Source organism: Myxocyprinus asiaticus, chromosome 24 (genome assembly GCF_019703515.2).
Source record: "Myxocyprinus asiaticus isolate MX2 ecotype Aquarium Trade chromosome 24, UBuf_Myxa_2, whole genome shotgun sequence".
NCBI lineage: Eukaryota > Metazoa > Chordata > Actinopteri > Cypriniformes > Catostomidae > Myxocyprinus > Myxocyprinus asiaticus.
The window spans coordinates 19,447,202-19,474,885 of record NC_059367.1 but is presented as its reverse complement, the minus strand read 5'-3'; the positions used below and the strand labels follow the sequence as shown (position 1 = coordinate 19,474,885).

Genomic DNA, 27,684 nt, shown 5'->3' with positions numbered 1-27,684 from the left:
ATTTTCATCTTACAAATTATAATTTTCAGTTCAACACACAAAGACAAAGCGCATTTTAGTCCATGGAAACCTCACAAAAATGTATCCATGGTAACAACTATAGAAACGATTGTATTGGCAGGAACTATAGTTACTGTGATAAATGTTTGTTAGGCACTTTGGAAACTAAACTTTGAAGGAGGTTTACTATCCTTCGACCATAAAATCCAGTTTAGTCCACTACTTAATTTAAGAAAATCAGACCCTCAGTTGTGCACAGAATTCCAAAAGGACAAAATTAATTATTTAGGTGCTTCAAAACAGCAAACAAAACAAAGCAGCAGAAGTTTCTGAAAAATATCGGCCTTTATTTTCAGTAAACAATGGTGTTTTCATGTATTCTATGTCTGATACGGGTGCTAAAAAAAGACAGATGTAGCCTTTAATGTTCATAAATATCACCTCAACAGTATATAAAGATCTTACTCTCATATTTGAACATTCAATTAATAAAAATTTTCAAAACAACTATTTGAGTCAGAATCATACTTTTTAGATCGCATACAACACAATAGCAACCTCAAATGAATTCTCTCTCTCTCTCTCTCTCTACACACACACACACACACTATCACTCTTTAACAAACATACACAAAGATGTAAAAAAAAAGTCCAGAAATAAAACAGCAACAGATAAGGAAAAACCTTATGTGAATGAAACTTATATTTACAAATATCTTGAACATACCAATGCAACAATTTTCATACTAGCCCTACCCAATGGGACACCAATCAAATCCCATCTTTATCACATTGATTAATGAGGGGCATACTGCATGTTGGTAAATACAATGCTCAATATTTGATTGGAAAATTATATTAACAGAAAATAATGTTTTTTTAAACATTTCAAAAAGACACAAAACCTAAATATACTGCAGACGTGATACATTGTTCACTGAAATATTATAACAGCACAGCACAACTGAACACTAAATTTGGGGAGATATTACATTTACAAGTGAACTAGCATGAACATCATAAAGCTGACCAAAACAAAAAGAAAAAAAGGAGGACAATGGTTCAACACTCATCTGTTGGATAGATTCCCTGTGTAATCTGTTCTTTCTGTTTGGCCCTTACACACTCAGTAGACAACATTTAAAAATCAACAGAAAGAAGAATCATACTGACTGACTGATTAGAATACTGCTAAATTACAGCATTACTGTAAAAGTAGTAAAGTTGGGATGATTGCCATCCAGAGGAAAAGGTCACGATTCCATTTCGTCTCCGTCAAAGACTGGCGGCTCAAAACTTATCAACTCCTCATAAGTCTGACCTGTGACACGACAGAAAACAAACAATCAAGGCTCTGAATTCAGCAAACATTAACTACATAAAACAGCTTATCAAAACAGAATAGCTTTATCACAACTGATAAAATACATAATCTCAGCTGATCTAATGAGCTGAATGAGAGAGAGAAAAAAACAGAATAGTTATGGTTTCAAGTTTACCTTTTACTAACTGGCCTTTCCCACATAAACAGATCAGAATTCTACTGTTCAATTAACTTACGTTTCCACTCTTCAATATCAAGCTCGCGGCTCTCAAAGGTCTGATCGAAAGGCTCGGCTTCGGGTTCATCATCCGGGTCATGGTACTGGGCAAAGTACGGGTGCGCCAAAGCCTCCGCAGCCGTGATGCGCTTATCAGTGTCCAAAACCAGCATCTTTTCCAGAAGATCCACAGCTATAAACATACAAAAATTAAACTTTTTCTATAATTAAATATAAAATAATTAAAAATTAAAGGGATAGTTCCCCACAAAATCAGAATTCAGTCACCCTCATGTTATTACAAATCCCTATGATTGACTTTTTTTCATGGAACACAAAAAGAGGTGTTACACAGAATGTTAGCCTCAGTCACCATTCAATTTTATTGTATGGAAAAAGCAGCAATGGAAGTAAATGGTGACTGAGGATAACATTCTGCCAAACATCTCCTTTTGTGTTCCATAAAAGAAAGAAAGTCATACAGGGTTGTAACCTCATGAGGGTAAGTGAACAATGACAGAATTTTTATTTTGGGGTGAAAAAAACATTTAAATATTACCATATTTTCATAAATATGTATAAATTAATACACTGTATGCATGAATAAAAATGCATATAATTCCTTTAAAGACTGTAGAGGTACATAAGCAGTAGATATTGTAGAATCTTATTCACAAGTGTGTACATTGCAATATTTATTTCATTAAGAAAATACTGCATGCTACCTATAGACAAATATACTGCATTTGCATACAAACACAAACCATTTAAAATGATTACCTAGTGGATTAGCCCCTACAAACACATCCGAAAAATTCCTTTTGGGCATCTGAGCCAGTGAGTTGATGTAAGTACGAGCCTGTGGAAATAAATGGGTGAGCCGTGAACCAAACAGATATTTAAACAATGATCTATAGCAGTTTAACAGTAGAACAGATGGAGCTATGTAATAAAGTAATGTTCATGACTGTCAATGAATGAATGTTAGAAATTCTTGACTCAGTCATTAGGACAACTGCTTGGGTATTTTTCACATATATGGCTAACCCTGTGAATCATTAAACTGTGGTGTTAGTATGCAGTATTTGAAAAAATGCAACAAACAAACAGCTTTAGAGGGCAGAGATTTGTGTGCTGGCAATGACAGACAGTGATTTCAGATCACATAAATCAGTGAATAACTGCATAACAGCTTGCATTCGAGCAATCTTCCCCCAGAGAAAGTGGAGAAAATCGGTATTGGGTGAAGTCTATTATAAATTACAATTACAACTACTACAAAAACTACTACTATTATTGTAGTATTTACAGTGGAAAGAGAAAGTATGTGAACCCTTTGGAATTAACTGGTTTTCTCCATTAAAGGGGCACTCAGTAATTCTAATCCAATACACTTAAATCTCAAATAGCAAATATCTCCTCACAGTCTGCTAGCTGTCCGTTCTGTGAGTGGGCTGAAAAAAAATCCAGTATTTGTACACAGCCCTGGCACTGTAAATGTGACAAAAACTAAGTGGATCAGACCGATCCACACAACACTACTCCAGCCAATCAGCAACAGGGGGTGGTTCTTGCGCGTGCACAGGATGGTGGGTGGGGGCAGAGCAAGAGGGAAATTCATTAGAAGAGCGATGGTAAATCTGGCTGATGCAAACTTTCTAAACTCGAGGGCTAGGAGCTGCGTCAACATCAGTGAGGCTTTTCAGTGGTAGAGAGACTTCCAAGAGGTAAAAGGCTTAAAGACAGATGCAGAAGTTGCTCTTTTTCTTCTCGATAGGTGGGTAACATAAATTTTGCTATGTTTCACAGAACCATATATGCTGTTGTTGTGATGTTAGATTTAGTAGCAGGAGAGTTGTGAGTGTCTGGAGCCGGTGTATGTAAAACCGTCTCGTCTTCTCTGCAAGTTATCTTAGCAGCAGCAACTTACAGAATTTAGAGGTCAGAGCTTCCAAAGATGCACTGAAGGGAGGGGTGTGTTTGTTTTGGCAGTTGAGTTCGAATATCAACAGTGTTTCTCAGAAAATCGCTGAGTGCACATTTAATTGGTCATATAATGTGATCTCATATTTATTAAAGTCTTGAGTATAAACAAAACACAATGTGTTTAAGCTAACAACACACAAACAATTATAGTCTTTCATGTCTTTATTAAACACATCCCATTAAACATTCACAGTGCTGTGGAAAAAGTAAGTGAACTCCTAGACTAAAGACAACAAAAAAGCTAATAAGAGTCAGGAGTTGGTTAACCTGGCATCTAATTAATAAAACAAGATTGCAGGTGTGAGTTAGAGCTACTTTGACTTATAAAAAGCACTCAAACATTTAGAGTTTGCTATTTACAAGAAGCATCTGCTGACATGGACCATTCCTTGCAAAACAGAAATTTCAGAAGACCTATGATGAAGAATTGTTGCTTTTTATAAAGCTGGAAAGGTTACAAAGTTATCTCGAAGAGCTTAGATATTCATCTGTCCACAGTTAAACAAACTGTCTATAAATGGAGATGATTTAGTACTGTGGATACTCTCCCTAGAAGAGGCCATCGAGCCAAGATGACTCAAAGGGCACACCACAGATTGCTCAGTGAGGTAAAAAAAATAATAACCCTAGAGTGACAGCTAAAGACTTGAAAGAATCATTGGAACTGGTTAACATCTCTGTTCATGAGTCTACTATACGGAAAACATTAAATGGGCATGGTGTCCATGGCAGTTCACCACGAAGGAAGCCACATTGCTGCATGCCTGAAATTTGCCAAAGACCACCTTGACACTCCACAACGCTACTGGGAAAATATTTTGTGGGCTGATGAAACTAAGGTTGAACTGTTTGGGAAGAATATGCTGCACTATGTATGGCGTAAAAAAGGGCACAGCATAGCAACATGATAACCTCATCCCAACGGTGAAGTACAGTGGAGGAAGCATCATGATTTGGGGCTGCTGTGGCACTTGGACCGCTTGTCATCATTGAGGGAAAAATAAATTCCCAAAGTTTATCAAGATATCCTACAGGATAATGACAGGGTTGCTGTGCCCCAGCTGAAGCTCAATAGAAGTTGGGTGATGCAGCAGGACAATGTCCCTAAACATCAAAATAACTCCACCAAAGAATGGCTTCAAAAAAAGAAAATCCAATTGGAGTGGCCAAGTCAGAGCCCAGACCTTAACCCAACAGAGATGCTGTGGAATGACTTCAAGAGAGCCATTTACACCAGACATCCTAAGAATATGGTTGAGTTCTGTAAGGAAGAATGGTCCAAAATTCCTTCTGACTGTTGTGCAGGTCTAATCTGCTGCTACAGAAAATGCTTGGTTGAGGTTAATGCTGCCAAAGGAAGATCGACCAGCTATTAAATCCTAGGTTTCACTTACTTTTTCCACTGCACTGTGAATGTTTAATGGGATTTGTTCAATAAAAGACATGAAATTTTATAATTGATTGTATGTTGTTAGCTTAAGCACACTGTGCTTTGTCTGTAGTTGTCACTTTGATGAAAATGAGATCACATTTTATGACCAATTAATGCAGAAAACCAGCTAATTCCAAAGGGTTCACATACATTTCCTTGTCACAGTATGCACTCTACATACAAAATAATTTTACTTAAATGTTCTTATTAATATGGTAACACTTTACAATAAGGTTCCATTTGTTAACATTAACATGAACTAACAACAAATATACTTTTAAAACATTTACAGCATTTATTACTCTTGGTTAATGTTAATTTCAACATAGTAATTCATTTTAAAATCAAAAGTTGTATATGTTAACATTTGATCATTTTTAGTTCCTGTTAGTTCATAGTGCATTAACTATTGTATTTTTATTAACTAACATTAAAAAGTGTAATAAATGCTGTAAAAATATATACATTGTTCATTGTTAGTTCATGATACCTAATGCAATAACTAATGTTAACAAAAGGAAGTCAACGAATTGAAAATGTTACCATCAATATTATGTCAACGATTTGTTTTAATTCTTTGGAATCTGCGTTTTCATTAAAATGAGAATTCATCAGGTCTGCTGCTAACTAAAGGGCATGATGGGTATTCTGCACATGGAGACTGAGCCACAGCGAGCTCACCTCGTGGCTCGGCATCCTGCTTATTAGAGAGGCAGGTGGAGTTCCTGTCAGTCGCATTATCTGTTGAAGCTGGTTTATATCTTTGAAGGCCAGGTCAAGGAGCTCACGGTAAAAAAAACTGCTGTAATGCATATCTATCAGAAGTTATCTGTACATTATATTGGGGTTCTCCACTGCTCTAGGTAGAAAGACAGAAAGAAGAGAAAATCTGCATGCAAGTTGCCTTCACAAACAGCTGACTAGAATGTCATGCTTTGAATAGCAAGTGCATAAAAATCAGTTAAGAAGAAACACAGCTACCACCAGCAAAGCTAGAAGAAATCAGGCTTGTTCATTTTCAATTGTTAATCTCAAACATAAATTTACATTATTGTTCAGATTCCCAAACTCTGTCTATCACCTAAAAGTGTGAATTCTGAAAGCAAAGTTTAGTTAGAGAACGCTGGAAAATATATATTATTTAAATCGGTGAGATCAAACACAGCCATAATCAATGCATGTTACTTTACAAATCAATACACGGATGCTTTTAGCTACCCAGTATAAAGAACATCTCAAACTCACAGAGTCCGATGATATTTTCATTAACAGCTCAGGTCCTGGAGTTCCAACAAGATGCATAATGAGCTTCAACTGATCGATGTCTAGCAAAGTCATATGAAGGAAAACTAGCACAGCTCTAGGAAGGGCACTATAGATGGATCAAAGAGCACCACATCCTGGGGACTGAACTTCATAAACTGTATCCCAGACAATGTTGTTAAAAAAAAAAACAAAAAAAAAAACAGGTGCACATTAAAAGGTCCACTCAATAATGTTTTTTCCACATCAAACCATTTTACACAAATAATTAAATATATATTGACTAAAAAATTTTTTTTTAAAACATATACACAAGTGTTGAAGACTTCAGTCATATCAGTAGCTTTAGCTTAATAAAATCGGTTTTATTTTACATGGAGTGCATCACCTCATGGGGGCCATGTTGTTCTACTCACTTTAATACAATCATGGCTGACTGTGAAAAGCACATATCTACAGAGGGATTGGTAACAGAAAACAGCTGCTTTTGCGTGCTTCTGCATCCACTCCACTGGTGTCAGTATAAGTCCAAAATGAATGTCATACTGGTTAGCACAACAAACAAATTACTGAGTGCACCTTTTGGATAATCCTAAAGAGAGGTGGCAAGAAATGCTTACTTAATTTTTAAGTGTATTAAAAGAACAAGGTAGCAATGAAGCGTTGGTTACATCTGTGGAAGAAAAGCAAGCTAGTAAAAATAGCAGAGGCTAAATATTTTCAGCCTTGCCAGCAAGAGCAAGTCAGAAGTTCCTTCACAGGTGTGCTCTGCCTTTAAGAGTGGAAAATATTTGGAAAGTATTAATGTTCCATGGGTGAGGAGCCAGATGCATTAAGATTCAGCAGCCATTCATGAGTGTCAAATATGCAAAGCTGCAAGTGCTAAAATGTGAAAACATGAGTCACTGGGCTGGAAGTAAAGACAAAAAAATGAAGAATAAGAGAGATTAGAGGCAAGTCATTTCCTGCAGGGCAGGATGCTCATAATGATGGATCAGATATCCTTCCAAAACTGCTGCATCATGTGGTGCAGCCTGAAGGTGGGCCTTAAGTTGGCAAAGGAGACGGTAAAGTTTAGTGTAGGAAAAGGGTTTCTGCCATAGCAAAAATGCACACTGAAAGGAGAGAGAGAAAAAAAAAAAAAGTAAAAAAGAAACAAAATACTACTGATTATAATGTGGTGTTAAAGGGTTAGTTCACCCAAAAATGAAAATTCTGTAATAATAATTTTACCTCATATTGTTCCAAACTCGTATGACTTGCTTTCTAACATCTGGATTTGTGTTCCACGGACAAAATGTCAATGAGTTTGGAACAACATGAGTTAGAGAAAATAACAGATTTTTCATTTTTGGGTGACCTATTCCTTTAACAACATTAATCCAAGGTAAGGAAGGGGGAAACAAGAGGAAAAGGATACGATCTGTGCCAGGGAACAGAGTCCTGCCCGTCAACAGCTCAGCCATAATGCAGCCCACTGACCAAATGTCCACTGGAAAACAAAGCCAAGTAACAACATCAGCAGGGGGAGAACGAGCACGTGTTCCATCTCTTTACCAATACAGCTGTTTCCTAACCCAGATTAACTGTCGAAAAGAGCCTTAACAGAATAGTTCACAACATAAATAAACATTCTATCATAATTTACCCACCCTTGCTATTTCAAACCTGTATAACTTACTTTCTTGTGAGCAGGGTATAACATAACTTTTTCTGATCACCAGCCACAGTGGCTAGTAAATGCCCAATTTTACAAGCCACTTCGATTTTTTAGACATATATATTATTAATACAATGTTATTACCATAGTATTATCATATTATTATCATGATAATTTTGCAACATACAAATGGAGGCTAAAGGGAAGACAAGCACAGAAGAGAAACTTCTCGTTCAAGCACCATTTCTGAGGCTGTAATGAATTATGATGACACACATGACAATTCACCAATTCGTTGCATGTCATTTGCATGTATGGTAACGTATACAGCTACAAATATTTGGAATTAAAGGAATATTCCAGGTTCAATACAAGTTAAGCGCAATCAACAGCATTTGTGGCATAATATTGATTACCACAAAAATTATTTTGACTCGTTCTTCCTTTTCTTTAAAAAAAAAAATCTGGGTTCCAGTGAGGCACTTGCAATGGAAGTGAAATGGGGCCAACAGCAAACAAACATAAATACTCACTGTTTCAAAAGAATAGCCAGAAGACATAAACAATATGCGTGTTAACATGATTTTACTGTGATAAAATCACTTACTAACCTTTTCTGTGTTTTCTGTGTAAAGTTATAGCCAATTTTACAACTTCGTTAGCATGATGTAATATCAACAAACCCTAAAATAACTTTAAAAATGACAATATAAACATCTTTACAGCTCAAATAGCACATGGAGTTTTAACAAAAGAATTCAAGTGCTTCAGTCAAATTAAAATCTTCACATTTCTGCCTTTCAACCCTCCATAAATTGGCCCCATTCAGTTTCATTGTACTGAAAGTGCCTCACAGTAACCACGATTTTTTTTGTTTTGTTTTTTTAAAGAAGAGACGAGCCAAAATTGATTTTTGTGGTGACGAACATTATGCCACAAATGCTGTTTTTAGAGCTAAACAAAGGGCCATTATATTTACTGAAAAATCTCCTTTTGTATTTTGCATAAGAAAGAAAGTCATAAGGGTTTGGTAAAACATGAGGGTGAGTAAATGATCCCAGAATTTTCATTTTAAAAATGCACCACAGTGCCATCTTCCCACCATCTCAAAGCCTCAGTTGCAATGTAAATTCTCTACAATGACTGAATGAGAGGTTCAGTCTCACTTCTGTGCATTTCTCAACAAAGGTAAAATCTGTTTTGTTTAGTTTTTTTATCCCCTTTTCTCCCAATTTGGAATTCCCACTACTTAGTAGGTCCTCGTGGTGGCACGGTCACTCACCTCAATCCGGGTGGCGGAAGAAACGTCTCAGTTACCTCCACTTCTGAGACAGTCAATCTGCGCATCTTATCACGTGGCTCGCTGTGCAAGACACCACGGAGACTCCCAGCATGTGGAGGCTCATGCTACTCTCCGCGATCCACGCACAACTTACCACGCGCCCCATTGAGAGCAAGAACCACTAATCGCGACCATAAGGAAGTTACCCCATGTGACTCTACCCTCCCTAGCAACCAGGCCAATTTGGTTGCTTAGGAGACCTGGCTGGAGTCACTCAGCACACCCTGGATTCGAACTCACGACTGCCAGGGGTGGTAGTCAGCGTCAATACTCGCTGAGCTACCCAGGCCCCAACAAAGGTAAAATCTTACTGTTCACACAAAACTTTTCATTCTAAAAAATACTTTCTGAAAAACTCAAAAGTAACACACTGTTTTTTGCTGTACTTAATTTTTTTAAGTTTAATTTTTAATTTTTAGCAATATTCTATTTACTGAATCAGATGAGAGTTGTATTATGCTACAGTGGTATTACCTGTCATGTTATAGTGCATCCAGTTGAGCATGATCTCTGGGGCGCGGTACCACCTTGTGGCCACATACCCTGTCATCTCATCATCTGTGTGTCGAGCCAGACCAAAATCAAGGATCTAATGAAAAGGCAGGAGGGAGAGTGCGAGGACAAGCATTCTTTTAATTTACAGGATGTAGCATGTCTGTAGTAAGCAAATATATATTAAGAAAATGTATCACAATAACCAAAACAAAAACAATGACTCACCTTAAGTTCACAGTCTTCATTTACTGCCAGATTACTTGGTTTCAAGTCCTAGAAAACAATAAATGAAAATTACTTTAGAAGTCCATTTTATCATTTAACCAATCAATAAACCAGCCACCAACTGTTCAAATGTTGCGCAACATCTTGCAGTTATTTACCACTTCATGTCTATAAATAACCTTTGTGGAATGCTGTAGATAATCACAGGAAATAATTTCAGCTCGTCCTTCATTTTGTAAAAAGAAATAGAAAATGTATATTTTTATTAAAGCATTTAAAAAAAAAAAAGTGATTCAAAATTTGAAGTCGAAAAGTTTTTTTCAGGTGGGACTACTTTACTAGGTGAATGAACTTTAAGTTACATGTAACTGACATAATCTCTGTGGGTTTATTTACAGTAGGGCTGGGCAATATGACGATATATATCATGGCAATGATATAGTGTCAATTGATAGATATTTTGCTATCATGTATATTGCGATACGTAAATATCCACATGTGCAGCGTGGGCTTATCTATCAGTGGGCAGGGCTTTCGTCAGACTAAGATAATTTAAAAACCTGAACAGGGTTTTTATAGCAAAAAAAAAAAAAATTCGCCAGCCGCCAAAGCAAATTCAATGACATTCATGTCACATTTCACACTTCAAAACACTTAATATGCATCTCATCTGACATGCTTATCTGTGTTTCATATGTGTCCAGCACCCGATATTTACAGGAGAGGGCAGAGCGGGATCACTCGCACTCCTCAATCATTTTTGACCCAGGAAAAATCCTGAAAAAACATCTCCACAGAACGGGAGGACACATGTTAACAAAACAGGTGTGACATCACAAACGGCAACAAAGAGCAGAAAAATTTAATCTTCAAACTGTCGCATGATGATAATCACTCGTAATACAAGCAACTTTTTGAAGCAAAATAATATTATACAAGCAAAATAATATATTATGAAGGCCAAAAGATGCACTCCGCAGGCTGCTGCTAACGTAGATTTAAATGCATTTATTTGGTAATTTTTTTTTAAAAGTGTTTATATTTATTTAATATTAACTTTCTGCAAGAACTGTTTACATAATTTTGGATATTTTCTGTATGAATTTTTCTTCATTTATTTTCATTGGATTTTTTTTTTTTACTTATGCATTATATTCTGTTGCATTTCTTTGGGAAGATCTTGAGTTTTTTGAAGAAAGTTTCTAATAATAACAATTTTGTTCAACAACATAGACTGAAATGTGGCATAATGTGAAATTTATAATAATAATTTTGGTCAACAACATAGATTGAAATGTGGCATTTTTTTTACTTGGACTATTGTAAAGTTCTAAATAAAGAGAAAATTATATAAGAGGAAGTGGGGCCTGAGTAGCTCAGCGAGTATTGAAGCTGACTACCACCCCTGGAGTCACAAGTTCGAATCCAGGGTGTGCCGAGTGACTCCAGCCAGGTCTCCTAAGCAACCAAATTGGCCCGGTTGCCAGGAAGGGTAGAGTCACATGGGGTAACCTCCTCATGGTTGCGATTAGTAGTTCTCGCTCTCAATGGGGCACGTGGTAAGTTGTGCGTGGATCGCAGAGAGTAGCATGAGCCTCCACGTGCTGGGAGTCTCCGCGGTGTCATGCACAACGAGCCACGTGATAAGATGCGCGGATTGACTGTCTCAGAAGCGGAGGCAACTGAGACTTGTCCTCTGCCACCCGGACCTACTAAGTAGTGGCAATTGGGCATTCCAAATTGGGAGAAAAGGGGATAAAACTTATAAAAATAATAAAAATTATATAAGAGGAAGTATTTGGAAGTAATTAATTCACTGACTGGATCATCCAAAAATAGGCAGTACAATATGGTTATTTAATATATTAAAAAAATTATATTAATTAAAAAAAAAAAAAAAAAAATTTACTACTGCATATCTACTTGATATATATCGTTACCGTGATATAAAATTACTTGTATCGTGAAATAAGATTTTGGTCATATCGCCCACCACTACTTCACAGTGCTGCCCACTTGCCCATCACGCTTCCAATGCAAGTATAATTTACTGCAAACACTTTTTAGATTATTTTTTATAAAATTAGGTATATGAGAAATTATTTTTTGTGATGGTCAATCAACATGCCATAGATGGTGTCCATAGACATTAAGTTTAAAATAAAATATTCAATTCTGACTAACATTTTACTTTCTGATAGTGCTTACAAAAGCAAGTCTTACACAAAAGCAAGCAAGCCCAAGCATGGAACATGGTAATGCCAAGTAAAATTGGTTCCATGTTGCAACATTGAAATCATACTGAATTTTTTTAAGGGGGAAAATTCCTGTAGGCCGCATTTCATGTGCATGAGAAAATACTTACCCTGTGAATTATGTCTACTGAATGGATGTACTGGTAAAAACAAAAACAGATGGAGAGAAAATGGTTATTCTAAGCGAGACAAAAAAAAAAAAAAAAAAAAAAAGAAACTGTGTTTGTTACAGGTTTTTAAAAGTGAAATTTCACCTTAAGTCCCCGCAAGATCTGGTAAATAAGGAACTGAACATGATCGTCAGTCAGCTTCTGACACTTCACTATATTATTTAGGTCAGCCCCCATTAGATGAGTCACCAGGTATCTGCAAAACAGAACACATGAAGAATGTTACTTTTCTGCCGCCTGTTTTACCTGGTGTTAGAAGTGACAGCAGAGCTTGTGGTGAACATTCAGTTCTATTCTGATAAAATCTTTTAATCTTGTTTGCTATTTCATGTAAAGCTGATGGTGCTCATGTAGTAAAGTAACAAATCCTCTTAACACATTTTGGTTATGGAGCTGAACTACTGTCAACATCCAGGTGTGCTGGATAATTTTTCCTGTATATATACTGGGGCAGCTGCTTTTTCTCTTCATTTTTGGCCTTCTGTCGCTTTATTTATAGGGAGCTTAAAAGAGAGGAGAGAGGAAAATATGGAGAGAATAGAAGAGGAAGGGGATTGGGAAATGTCACAAGCAAGACTCAACCTTCAAATAATTAAATTTGACTTGACTTAAAGAGATATGAGGGTTAATTCATCTGCACTGAATCTATTTTTTTATTTATCTGATGTGAAAGTGTATCAACACTTGATCCTGAATGGCCTGTCCCAGTATATTCCAACACAAAAACAATTATTTTTATTACAACATTTACTTTTTACACTACATTGTCCATCTAAACACCTTATGGTCACCCACATCATTCTACATCAGCACTGAAACTTAACAAGAGGGCGGAGCTACAGGTCAAAGAGCAGCTGTGGTACGACCAAATGTAGGATTTAAAGTAAGCCCCACTTAATCCCAGAAACACTCACCACCCAATAGACACACTCAGCATTAAGAGATAATAAACAAATATATTCCACCCCCACACAGACTGAAAGAAAAACAGCATTAGATGCAATGAACAAACATACAATACTATATGGGTAGCTGACATTAAATTTCAAGCGGTTTCCACAGTGTCCTACTGTGAGACACACTATAACAATAATATAAAACTATTCTAAACAAAATGTTCCACTTTTGACAATTATTATACCTGCAAATGATATGTCCTCCAATTTACTGAGATATAACATGGAATATTTGTATCTTTAAAAAGTATTTGTCACAGCACAAAACCACAACTAGTGAAGGCAAATATGTGTTTATAAATGGTGACCAGTTACAGGACCCCAAAAAAAACTAACAAAAACACATTCCCTTATACGTTTATGCAAATTTCAACCTAAGTTTATACTATACAAGACTTGTTATACACTACTTATACACACACAGAGACACAAACTTGCAGATGCAGTGCCACCAGACAGATACCAAAAAACACACAACACACACACACACACACACACACACACAATTACAGTCTCCTCTAAGCAAGAGGGTGTCATCTAGCACTGGAAATATCTATATTTATAGGAAGCCCCCAGAGCACATGTTTTTCCGGTAGAGTCAAGTCCCCTTCTACTGGCACAAACATGCCTGCTTGTTCCAGTAGGTGGGTGGGAAGAAGAAGAAGAATTGTGGATGCCCTTCATCCATCACTGTGCGTCAGGTCTATTTATGGCAGCGGCACTGATGTTAAGTCACTGCAGCATCTGGTTTTACAAGCTGGCTGAATCATCAGCAGCATTCCCTACTTGCTCATGGCAGCTGGAGCCAGACATCACAAATAACTTTGTCTCTGTGGAAACCTCGAGCTCTATAAAACCTCACCCAAACATTTTTATAATCATGTAACGAAGAACACCAATTTAACATATGCTCTTGGGTTATTCTAGTGGTAAAAACCTCAGTACTAAAGGCGGCGATAGCGTAAATTAAATCAGGGCCCATATTCACAAAGATTTCTTACCAATAGGAGTTCTCCAAAGAGTTCCTAGCTAGAATCAGAATCAGCTTTATTGCCAAGTATGCTTACACATACAAGGAATTTGTCTTGGTGACAGGAGCTTCCAGTGCACAACAAAACAAAACAGCAACAAGAAAGAGATAATAATTAAAAATAATTACAAATATAATAAGAAAAAATAAAATAAAAATCGAATTGAAAATAAAGTATATATAGAATACACAATATATATACACATATATATATATATATATATATATATATATATACATACACACACACACACACACACACACACACACACACACACACACACTAGGGCTGCAACTAACGATTATTAGAACGATTATTGCAACGATTAATCATTAGCTCTAAACCGACTATTCAGCTTGTGCTTAAAAAGTTGTATTAAACGTGCTTGCTAACAATAAACAGGACAAAATCATCTTTTAAAAATACCTCTAAATGACATTCACTGAAATAAAGGGAAAACATACTTTTTATTGTTTAATTCAGTAAAACTTTCACTAAAAAAAAATCCTATTGTTAAAGTGTATTTGACTTTTTTCCATTTAAAATTGTTTAAAAATCCTTAAAACAAGATACATTTACTTGAGAAGTAACATAAGATATTTAGACTTGCTTTAAGAGAATATATCTTAAATATAAGTGTATTTTGTATAAGTGTATTTGTTCACTTGGTTATACTTCAAATTTTCAGACACTAATTGCAATTTAAAAAGGAACAGGTGTGGGAAATTAACCTTTAATTGCCATTTAAACCTGTGTGTGTCACCTTGTGTGTCTGTAACAAGGCCAAACATTCAAGGGTATGTAAACTTTTGATCAGGGCCATTTGGGTGATTTCTGTTCCCATTATGATTTAAAAAGGAGCCAAACAACTATGTAATAATAAATGGCATCATATGATCACTATCCTTAAAAGACAGTTTTTTTTGCATGAGTCATATTTTCAAAATCAATGCCAAAATTTCACAATTTCTGCCAGGGTATGCAAACTTTTGATCACAACTGTACACACATACACATACATAGAGCAAATATAAATACAAATATGTTATATACAATGCAAGGGAATGGAATGGCAAAAGAGGTTTGATGTGTTGGATAAGTATAAAAAAGATTAGACTGTGAATTGCACATAATTATATCTCAATGGGGCAATTTTAACTGTTCATGAGATGGATAGCCTGAGGGAAAAAACTGTTCCTGTGCCTGATGGTTCTGGTGCTCAGAGCTCTGAAGTGTCGGCCAGAAGGCAACAGTTCAAAAAGGTAGTGGGCAGGGTGAGTGGGGTCCAGAGTGGTTTTTCCAGCCTTTTTCTTCACTCTGGAAGTGTATAGTTCTTGAAGGGAGAGCAGGGGGCAACCAATAATCCTCTCAGCAGAACGAACTGTCCTTTGTAGTCTTCTGATATCCGATTTCATAGCTGAATCAAACCAGACAGTTATTGAAGTGCAACGGACAGACTCAATGACTGCTGAGTAGAACTGTATCAGCAGCGCCTGTGGCAGGTTGAACTTCCTCAGCTGGCGAAGGAAGTACAACCTCTGCTGGGCCTTTTTCACAATGGAGTCAATGTGGGTCTCCCACTTCAGGTCCTGTGAGATGGTAGTGCCCAGGTACCTGAATGACTCCACTGCTGCCACAGTGCTGTTTAGAATGGTGAGGGGGGGTCAGTGTTGGGGTGTTCCTCCCAAAGTCCACAATCATCACCACCATTTTGACCGTGTTCAGCTCCAGGTTGTTTTGACTGCACCAGACAGCCAGTTGTTTAACCTCCCTTCTGTATGCAGACTCATCGTCATCTCGAATGAGGCCGATGACAGTGGTGTCGTCTGCAAACTTCAGGAGCCTGACAGAGGGGTCCTTGGTGATACAGTCATTGGTGTAGAGGGAGAAGAGTAGTGGGGAGAGCACACATCCCTGGGGGGCAGCAGTGCTGATTGTACAGGAGCTGGAAGTGAATTTCCCATCTCACAAGCTGCTGCCTGTCCGTCAGAAAGCTGGTAATCCACTGACAGATAGACGTGGGAACAGAGAGTTAGTGTAATTTAGTCTGGAGTATAGCTGGGATGATGTGTTGAAAGCCGAACAGAAGTCCACAAAAAGGATCCTTGCATATGTCCCTGGTCTGTCCAGATGTTGCAGGATATGATGCAATCCCATGTTGACTGCATCCTCCACAGACCTGTTTGCTCTAAGCAAATTGAAGGGGATCTAGAAAGGGTCCAATGATGTCCTTCAGGTGGGCCAACACCAGTTTCTGAAAGGATTTCATGACCACAGACATCAATGACTACAGATCTGTCGCCCTAAGTCCTGTGATTTTTGGTTTCTTTTAGTGCCTGGCTGATATTGTCGGCCGATATTAGCCTTTCACCGATATATCGGTATTGGCGTATACTTTACTGATATGCGCTGATATGAAAACTTTTTTTCAAAACATAATGCAGAAAACAATGCTTTACAATTGGTGTCATGGTGTAGTTTGTCCAGCAGAGTGCGCTCCGACTTTACAGAGCTGACTGAGTAAAGCGGTGTCTCTGTAAGTTAACCAATTTGTGAAATACATACTGGAAACTTAATAAACAATGACCCCATCATATTCCCTTTTCAATATAACTAATATAACATTAACATTGTCCCTGACAACCATGTCATGTCTGTTTACTGTTAGCCAGCTAAAGTTTGTCAGTGCAGTCAGTAAACGGAGCATCTTTTTGCAGCACAGCAGACAACGGTGTGGTGGTGGATTGTGTGTGGTGAGTGTTGATTTCATGCTATGTTGTTACGTAGTTGGTGAGACACAATGCTGGAAAGTAAAATAAACAACGTCCTTTTACTCTGTGACAACTAGCTTATAGCTAACCACATAGCTACTTTCAGTAACTACATTTCCATCCAAGGATTTTTTGCGCAAAAAGTTTTAGCGCATCAAAATAAAGCTGATGGAAGTGCAAATTATTGCTAAAATTTCACAAGTGTCCACATAATATTTTTCCGTTTAACTCTAGCGCATATACTCTATGTCGATACATCAAATGTCGTGAAAAACTGGTTTGAAAACACTTTGTCGAGAAAATTGGCATTAATACAAAAATGTAGTGTCACATGACAGAATTTACCCTATTGTACGAGATTATGGATTGATCTGAATGGCATAAAGATCCGATCACTTGCAAACATGATACTTCCAGGAGTGCCAACACATATCTCGTATTAAGACATGCACATTGACACGTGCATGGAGAACAAATGAATGGCCACTCTTTGCGATTAATTTAAAATCGCGGTAGACATCCGTTTATTTATTAAAGTTGCTTTTCCACACCATTCAAAATAATAGACAGCAGTCACGGAATTAGCCCACAATACAAAAATAAATAAATAAATAAATTTCTGTGCACAAAGATGATTTAAATTTAAAATAAATACAAAATACTAGGAGAAAATATTCATTGTGCTTTTCTGGAACACTAATATAGCCCAATTCTATAAAATTATTGTTTAGCTTACTTTTGAAAAAATGCCGGCAAAATTCCCTGTATTAAATTAAATAAATTACCAAACGAAAAAAATTATATTTTTAGACCTATATATGCCTTTTCTTTACACAAACTTAAATTAGCCGTACCCTGTTCTGTAGAAGAATAAAGTCGGCTGAATGACATTTTCTAAACTTCAAGACTATAAACTATCAGAACTATTTGTCCAATGCGGAGTTCACTTTCAGAAAACGAGCTTTTGAACCTTTTAAAACTTTTAAATATAACCCACTTTACCTCGGATCGCATTTGCTGAGCTTCTTCAGAAAATGTAAATTGTATTATGACGCTAAAATTTATTTTAGATGACAGTCAAGTTCAGTTGGTCATTAAAAGTTGCTGGACAAATATGCGGGACATAATCCAGTTGTGATGGCGATGCTTTAGATTAGATTATTGTTCAAAATAGCCTACTGAATATCAGGAATGTATCATATGTAAACCCTGATATTACACCGCATCAATGTTTCTTTAATAGCTGTGCACACAGCATATACACATCGATGGATGGTCCTTATACTAAGACCGAAAATTTTCCCCACTACTTGGTGCAGGTTGCCAGCTTGAACATTGGCCATGACGATTCGCTTTCGGGTCAGAACCGGTGTCGACCTGTGATAGCCGCAAAATCAGGACCAATATTACAGTCCTACCAGAAGGGCAACTGCTCTCTTTTGATTGCAATTCCTCCTCTTCTGACTGCATTTATTTGTGAAATTAAAATGACAGTAAGCTGGCTAATTTCAATGAATTGTCTCAATGCTCTCCCCATTTTACCAAAATTTCAGATGAAAAAGATCAGGGACATCTGGGAGGCGAATTAGCGATAAACACACATTTCTGTATGGAAAAGGCTTAAGGGCAGATTTATTTTGTGATAAACCAAAACTTGTGCGACGAAGTGTTTTAGGTATGACGTCATCACACACACCATTTTTAGCAATAAAAGGCCATTTGAATGGAAACGGGCAGAAGACGGCAAATTTCGCAAAAATGTTTACGCATTTTCACTTTGTCTAACAAAATAGCGCGAAAAGTGGATGAAAACTAGCTGTCAGCTGAGTGGAAGCTAATGAGTAAACATGTATTCACCAAACTGTTTTATTCAGGATTCACAGTTTGGTACCCCCTTCAACCAAACAATTCCAGTCGTTGCATTTATGAAATGTAATATTTAAAAGTTGTAATACTGAACGTATATAGCAGAATACGGTGCAACACCACTGCTTATCTGTATATCTTGACTCGGCAGTATTAATATAGTCAGCATTTGACTGATACTAAACAGTAACACTGATGTTTATTAAGCTATTTATTTTAATTTATTATCTTTTCAGTGTTCATTTCTAGAATTTGTTGACAATGTATAATAACGTCAAATATTCTTTGATAAAAAAATATTTAAGAAATCAGCCTTCTGAGTACCTTTGCATAGTTATATATAGGCACAATCGGTGAAAAATCCACATAGAAAAGGTCTGTTTTCATTCCAGCTCAAAAATGTAATATATCGGCCACATATCTGTAATCTGAATTTTCCCTCTCTAAAATCAGTATCGGTCGGGCACTAGTTTCTTTGGGACAGGAATGATGATTGAGCATTTGAAGCAGCATGGGACTTCACACTGCTCCAGTGATCTATTGAAAATCAGTGTGAAGATGGGGCCAGCTGGTTAGCACAGGGTCTAAGACACGCGGGTGAAACACCATCTGGGCCCAATGCTTTCCTTGTCTTTTGTATTCGGAAGCCATGGCACACTTCCTCTTCACAGATCTTAAGTGCAGGTTGAGTAGCAGGAGGGGGGAGGAGGGGGGGTTGCAGGAGGTGTTGGTGTTTGTGTGAAGTGAAGGTCAGAGCGGGTGTGGGATGTGAGATTGAGCCTTTCAAATCTACAGTAGAACACATTCAGGTCATCAGCCAGTTGTTGGTCCACCACAGGGTTGGAGGCAGGAGTCCTGTAATTCGTAAGTTGTTTCATGCCACTCCACACTGATGCAGGGTCGTTAGCTGAAAACGTGTTTTTCAGCTTCTCAGAGTATCTTTTTTTAGCCACTCTGATTTCCTTATTCAGTGTGTTCCTGGCCTGATTGTACAAGACTTTATCCCCACCTCTGTATGCATCCTCTTTGGCCTGACGAAGCTCCCTTTGTTTTGCTGTGAACCATGGTTTGTCGTTGTTGAATGTTCAATAAGTCCTAGTAGGAATTCATATATCCTCACAGAAACTGATATATGATGTCACAGTATCTGTGAGCTTGTCCAGGTCGGTGGCAGCAGCCTCAAAAACACTCCAGTCAGTGAAGTCAACACAGGCTTGTAGTTCCAGCTCTGCTTCATTGGTCCATCTTTTTACAGTCTTTACTACAGGCTTGGCAGATTTTAGTTTCTGTCTGTAGGCTGGAAGAAGATGAACCAGACAGTGATCAGAGAGTCCCAAAGCTGCTCTAGGGACAGAGCTGTATGCATACTTTGTTCTGTAGCAATGATCCAGTATATATCTGTCTCTGGTTGGGCATGTAATGTGCTGTTTGTATTTGGGCAGTTCACGTGTGAGGTTTGCTTTGTTGAAATCCCCAAGAATAATAATAACTGAGTCCGGGTATTGTTGTTCCGTGTCTGTGATCTGATCAGCCAGCTGTTGCAGCGCTGCATTCACACACGCGTTTGGCGCAATATAAACACTCATCAGAATAAACGAGGAAAACTCCTGCGGTGAGTAGAAAGGCTTACAGTTAATAAAGAGCGCTTCAAAATTAGAACAGCACATTTTCTTTAACGCCGTTACATCTGTACACCAACTTTCACTGATGTAAAAGCATGTTCCACCGCCTCTCGTTTTCCCCGTTAAATCCGCGATGTGATCCGCTCTGAACAGCTTAAAGCCCGGCAGATGTAACGCGCTGTCCGGAATGGCTTCACTCAGCCAGGTTTCTGTGAAGCACAAGGCAGCAGAGGTTGAAAAGTCCTTGTTTGTACAGGTGAGGAGATGTAGTTCGCCCATTAGGAAGAGAGCGGAGATTCGCTAGATGAATGCTCGGCAGCGCTGCTCAAATCCGCGCCGACAGAGCCTGACCAGCGCACCTGCTCGTCTCCCTCGCCTGCGTCTCTTGAACAGCAAAGCTGCGCCTCAGACCAAAATGTCCAGCAAAGCATCCGAATATTCAAAAACCGGGGAAAGATTTATGAATGTTCAGCAGTTTGTCCCTGGTAAAACTGATTGGAAAAAGATTACTAAACACCGGACAAACAAACAAAAACAACAAAAGAATAGGAGCGCTCCACACTGAGGCGGCCATCCGCGGCGTCATCATGATACTTGATAGAAGTTTTTGCTTAAAACTTATTCACAAAACTGCTAAGAGCAAGTTTTAGTAAGGAAATCTTAAGATAAGAGTAAGACAGAGTTGACCTCGTTGCTATGGATGATGTCACGTTTTATTAGCACAATCTTTTAAATCGCCCTCAGTGATTGGTAGACAGGGAACCGCTATTTGTCAGCTAAGACAGACAAAGGTAGTTCGGCCGGCCGATCGATCATTAATACTTTTTCATTTTACCGATGCTGAAGTCAAGCTTCGAGCTCACAGTTGATTGGTCTGTGGTCAGTAAATATTCTAAAGTGACATGAAGCTTCAATGCTTCCGTTGAAGACAGCCTCAAGCTGTCATGTCACACCGTGACATTGGTCGTTTGCTGCATAGACACGTGGTACCTGTGTAACTTGACGCCTTCTTTCTATTAGGTGGCTAACAGTGACCTGTGGTGCCCTCATCCTAAAAGTTAGTCTACTTCCTTCGGTTTAACCAGATTATTAATGAGTCATCATATTGGTGGACTGCACACTTGCATGAAGCAGAGGCACATTAAGAAAACAAACAATTTAGCTCTTATTTTATCAATGATCAGTGACTGACAGCTCAGAGGGAGGAAGTAATTGTCTGACTCACACATCGTTAAACTCCTCCAGGCAGGTGGAAGGTGTGAAAACATCCAGCAAGCCGATCACCTACAAGCACAAAGTATAAAGAAGGCAAATTAGGATCATGTATTACTGCATGTGTTTTCTTGATGCTTCATTCCATGACCAGAATAGGGATGTGCAAAACTACCAATTTTCATAATTGACTAGTCAGTCGGTTGTTTGAATGACTAGTCTGTGTTAAAGATAATAATGTAGAGCTCGATTATGATCACGTGACCACGATCAGATGCATTTCAGAAGGATATATGGATACTAGGCACAGCATTTCAACATGGTAACTAATGGTTATGCAACAAATAAACAGGCTAAATAACTATAACATCTTATTGCACAAAACTATCATAGGAAAAAAAGGGGGGGAAAAGGGCATCAATACAGAGTGGCACAAAACCGCTTATGCGCATCCTGAATGACGCACTTCAATGTAAACAGGTGATCCTCACTGCGCATTCAGAAGCGCAGAACTGCAAGATAACACGGGTAAACAACTAGCTCATGACATCAAGCAGTTTAAACATATTTTACTGCAACTATTTATTTAAGAAGCTTCAGGCAATCAACAAAAGACTTTAATCTCTCTAAAGCACCTCAAACATGGGAACATTACTCACAGCTGAGAATTTAATGTCCGACAGCGATAGTCTTGTAATGCCTTGTTGTAATGGCTTTAACAGCAGCAGTGCATAAATTGACTAAACTTAAAGGATTAAGGAGATGAAAGTTCTTGCAGAGGGTTTTAGTGTGCTGACTATTAATCTCTTAAGCACAGCAAGATATAAATCACACAAAAACGCTCTCCAAGAAGTTGTGTCTCTCAATTAATATGACAACTGTGTCTCCGATTAAAACCACCACCACTAAATATGTTTACATGCACATTCTTACACTGATTATGCTTAATAAGCCAACAACGTGTGTGGTCATGTAAACGCATTAAACGCTTTCCTGTATCGCAGTAAACTCATAAACGGCTAAGAATAAACTGATCGACACGAGTCTATTTTTGCCCATTACCCCGATTTCACGTCGCATGTAAACACATTTACCGCCATTCTTACAGGCTTATCCAGTGTGCCCAAGTCTCTTCACAGTTTCACGTCAAAAGCAGAGAATAACTAGCTATTTAAAATGTCATGTAAACGTTTTTTTTTTTTTTTTTTTGCCTTGTCTGATTTTTTAAATAAGATGATTTTTAGGTTTTATCAGCATATTGGTGTGCATGTAAAATGGCTCATGGATAAAGTTCTAGAATTGCCTGTCAGACAGGAAAACCAAAATGGGATTAAGAAATTAAGGGTGCAGTGAGTAATTTCTGCATCATTAATGGCAGCAAACAAAATTGGAAAAATAATGTTTCCAAATAGGTTTCCCAAACACTATCTCCGCCTCGGACTATTCAGTCAATGGTTGAGCAATTCAAACAAACAAAGTGATTTTTAAAGTGCCACAGAGCCCCATCCTTAATTTATGGGAAAATTAACCTGCAGTGTGAATGGCTTTCTTATAGTTGTCCTGCACATTAAACTTGGATAGGAGAAAGTATTTTAACATGGATAAAATTACACATAGTAGCATTTAAAGTGAAAGAAAAATTATAATCTGTATTAATCTGTACTGACAGACAGAATTATGGCAAAATCTTCAGAAATTAAAAGCCCAAGTCCCAATTATGAAAAAGAGCACTGAACATTCAGCAATGTTTCTTCTTTTGTGTTTCATGAAGTTGAGCAAATGATTACCATTTTCATTTTGGGTGACAATTAGGCTACCGCCACCCCTCTGCATATACAGCAGGCCCTTTTGGATTTGCTAATATCTGGGATCCAAACTCACATTCTCATGTTTCATGTGCTTGAGTAGCCGTAATTCCCGGTAGGTCCTTTTGGCATGGATGATGGATTGAAACGGCCTTGACAGCTTCTTTACAGCGACCTTCAACCCTGTCTTTTCATCATACGCTGAGCTGAAACACACAGGAAGACATAGTTCAATGCTGGCACACTTTGCATAAAACACTGCTTTGTTGCACAACTGGAACTCAAACATGCTGCAACAGGACATTGTGCACAAAGTTAAAGCCGGTTAAAGGTAGGAGTCAGCATACGCTTTGAAGGCACTGAATTGCATGTTTCTGCCCCTAGATTTAAGCACACGTAACAAAAATCGGCCAGATTCTCACTTCCTCGTGGAGAAACACCATAAAGGCTAAATAAACTAAAGGAGGAAATAAAGTGTGAAACCTACTGCAACAAAAGTACCTTTGAAAGAACAAAATGTACATGTTCAAGCATTTGTCAGACAGGCTATAAGCCAAACTGTGTGGAAAAGGAAGGTTGTCAATTTATCATCACACTGTTAAGATGTAATCTTAATTTTCAGACACCACAAATTTTACATCCTATAGCTACTTGGCCCAGAGACCTGCAGTAATAGATCTTATCAAACTAAATCCTAGTGCTCTTTATTTGAATAATATGAAGCAGAATACACTGCACAGACTAAGAGATGAGCCTGCTACTTCAAACCCTGTGCAATCGGTTCGTCACATATTCAATTACATGGACACAATAAGGGCCCTGTGAAAAATCATTCAGACAGCACAGTCGCCTAGCATCAAAAACTTCTAACAGTCACTTTTGTGCATATACAACAGGTCTACCCAGGAGTAAAAAAAGAGTTATTAAAACATGAGCCTGGCTGTTTAATATAGATAAGACACCTTTCTGAAATCTTTAGCAAACATTAATGAGTGAGGTAATACTTGGGTATTGTTTACAAATATGACTGGACAAAAATTGGTCACATCTCACATGTCCAACTGTGTGAGGAACTCTCAGCACAAACCACCAACATCATCACAATTAAACACAAAAATTAGAGCAATCCAGAGGAATCAATCATGAGATTAAGATATAGCAAAATAAGATAAGCCCTGCTTAGTGTTGCACCTCATCCTTTGTGTTACTACCCGCAAACAAGAAATTAAGTTCCATGAATCACTGACAACCATTGTAAAATTACAAGCAGCTGACTCAAGGACTGTGTTTTAAATCCTAGTGAGCTGCAGACTAAAGAGAATGTTTACACCGAACAAAAATTGAGATTACAGTGAGGCACTTGAGGTACAATGGAAGTGAATGGGGACAATTTTTGGTGGGTTTAAAGGCAGAAATGTGAAGCTTATAATTGTATAAAATCACTTACATTCATTATTCTGTTAAAAAAATATATATATTATTTGAGCTGTAAAGTTGTTTAATCATAGTTTTTATATCGTTTTAGGGTTACGGTGTTACGCCGTCATGGCAGTGAAGTTGTAAAACTGGGAATAACTTAACACAGAAAAGGTAGTATGTGATTTTATCAAACTAATATTATGTTAACACCCATTTTGTTTACATCCTGTGGCTATATTTCGTAAACTGTGAGTATTTTTAAAGTTTACGGATTGGCCCCAATCACTTCCATTGTAAGTGCCTCACTGTAACCCAGATTTTTGCTCTTTTGATTTCCACAAAAACAAAAACAAAAAAACCTTATGCCACAAATGCTTTCGTTTGAACTTAACTTGTATTGAACCTAGAATATTCCTTTAAAAGTACTTCAACATGTAAAAACGTGTCTTGAGACACCTGCGTCTAGCTTTTTACAGCGCAAGGACGCGTTCGGTGTGAACGGCCCCTAATAAGACAGCAGTTTTTTGCCCAAAACTGCTTTCTATGTAGGCAGCTCACCAGGTTGAGGCACAGCCATGGTGTATCACTCAAGACAGACCCCACCAGACGTCCGCATTAAGACCACACAACACCACAGAACAGGGCGAATAAATGCTACTATGTCATACACAAACACTGCAATCTACAGCAAAAATGGCGTTCACCTGTTTATGCTGAATCGGTTTAAATGTGTGCCACAAAATCATAAGTGCATCATTGTATGAACACGCAGCCAATCCACCGCAAAGCACCATCACTTTGAAACTGAAGTGGTATGCATGCATGAAGGCCATTACAAAAGCATAATCACATAAGTTAAAACTATTTGCAACACTACAAACACTTCTAACCGGCCATCAATCTACTATCAATATCTCTTGTATAACAGACAAGGGACTTTGGTCTTATTAGAAAGTTTGCTTAGGCAGTGCAACGCTGTGCGGGCCTGTAAGAATGAATGGGACACAGCGTTCCGCCTTTGAAAACAACATATTTATATTTACCAAACAGATCCGTATGCACCCGAACCGACGGGAGACAAGTTCTGATAGCGTAAAGGGACCTCCCAGATCGTCTTGTTGACATCCTGTCGATAGAAAGTGGGTCTGTCTTTCTGCGACATGCCTGCAGAACGAGCCCCCGAGGCGAGTTGAGAGACTTCTGCTTTCCCTGAGTCGCCTACGATTCAAAGCATTTAACTTGACTTGTAACAGTTAAAAAAGGTATGAAGTACGTAATAAATGACCGATAAAATCGGCCATGCACGCGGACGCTTAAAAACGATCAACGCCAATGTTTAATTCATGCCAGCTGTTATAATAATCGTTGAATGTAACTGTTCGGAAGTTCCGGCTCGCGGTAATATCAAGCACTATCCCGTCTGTGTCTCACCCTGTTGCATATGAAAGTCACAGAAAAGCAAACTAAGCTCGCAAGCGCGCCCCCTGCAACACACATGCACACGTAGATGGATCATTTAAAAACAACACAGCAGGAAGGATGTGTAAAAGAATTTTAATATTATACAACGCAGACCACAGATCGACAACATAATCAGAGAAATACCAGGAAAACATAATAACAAATTATAATACATCTTCTATATTAAATATATACAACATATATGTACACTGGTGGCCAAAAGTTTGGAATAATGTACAGATTTTGCTGTTTCAAAGGAAATTGGTACTTTAATTCACCAAAGTGACATTCAACTGATCACAACGTATAGTCAGGACATTACTGATGTAAAAAACAGCACCATCACTATTTGAAAAAGGTCATTTTTGATCAAATCTAGACAGGCCTCATTTCCAGCAACCATCACTCCAACACCTTGAATAATCATGCTAAATTGCTAATTTGGTACTAGAAAATCACTTGCCATTATATCAAACACTGTTGAAAGCTATTTGGTTCGTTAAATGAAGCTTAACATTGTCTTTGTTTTTGAGTTGCCACAGTATGCATTAGACTGGCATGTCTTAAGGTCAATATTGGGTCAAAAATGGCAAAAAAGAAACAGCTTTCTCTAGAAACTCAGTCAATCATTGTTTTGAGGATTGAAAGCTATACAATACTTGAAATTGCCAAAAAACTGAAGATTTCATACAAAGGTGTACACTACAGTCTTCAAAGAACAACTGGCTCTAACAAGGACAGAAAGAGATGTGGAAGGCCAGATGTACAACTAAACAAGAGGATAAGTACATCAGAGTCTCTAATTTGAGAAATAGATGTCTCACATGTCCTCAGCTGACAGCTTCATTGAATTCTACCCGCTCAACACCAGTTTCATGTACAACAGTAAAGAGAAGACTCAGGGGTGCAGGCCTTATGGGAAGAAATGCAAAGAAAAAGCCACAGAAAAACAAAATGAAAAGTTTAGAGTGGGCAAAGAATCACAGACATTGGACAACAGATAATTGGAAAAGGAATGTTATGGATCTTACCTCATTAAACTTTTGTGGGATCAGCTAGACTGTAAGGTGCGTGAGAAGTGCCCAACAAGACAGCCACATCTATGTGGTGAAATGTCACCTGAGTATCTGGACAAACTGACAGCTAGAATGCCAAGGATCTGCAAAGCTGTC

The 27,684-nt window shown here is 37.9% G+C and overlaps 1 protein-coding gene across 2 annotated transcripts; it reads right to left on the bottom strand.

Annotated features, from left to right (window-relative positions):
* Positions 1-326: 326 nt before the first annotated feature.
* Positions 327-26,503, bottom strand: mapk14a (mitogen-activated protein kinase 14a). 2 transcript variants are annotated; one of them, XM_051652482.1, is made up of 12 exons: positions 26,095-26,503; positions 23,709-23,838; positions 21,841-21,899; positions 12,454-12,565; positions 12,310-12,339; positions 9,945-9,992; positions 9,699-9,813; positions 7,643-7,714; positions 5,641-5,720; positions 2,322-2,400; positions 1,561-1,734; positions 327-1,321 (listed from the first exon to the last, which is right to left on the bottom strand). In XM_051652482.1, exons 1-12 carry the CDS (start codon positions 26,211-26,213, stop codon positions 1,254-1,256), a joined length of 1,086 nt encoding a protein of 361 aa, XP_051508442.1. In that variant the 5' UTR covers positions 26,214-26,503; the 3' UTR covers positions 327-1,253. The 2 variants fall into 2 exon arrangements, with proteins under 2 accessions (XP_051508442.1, XP_051508441.1); XM_051652481.1 differs by lacking the exon at positions 5,641-5,720 and adding an exon at positions 6,205-6,284 and having other exon boundaries at positions 26,095-26,502.
* Positions 26,504-27,684: the final 1,181 nt, after the last annotated feature.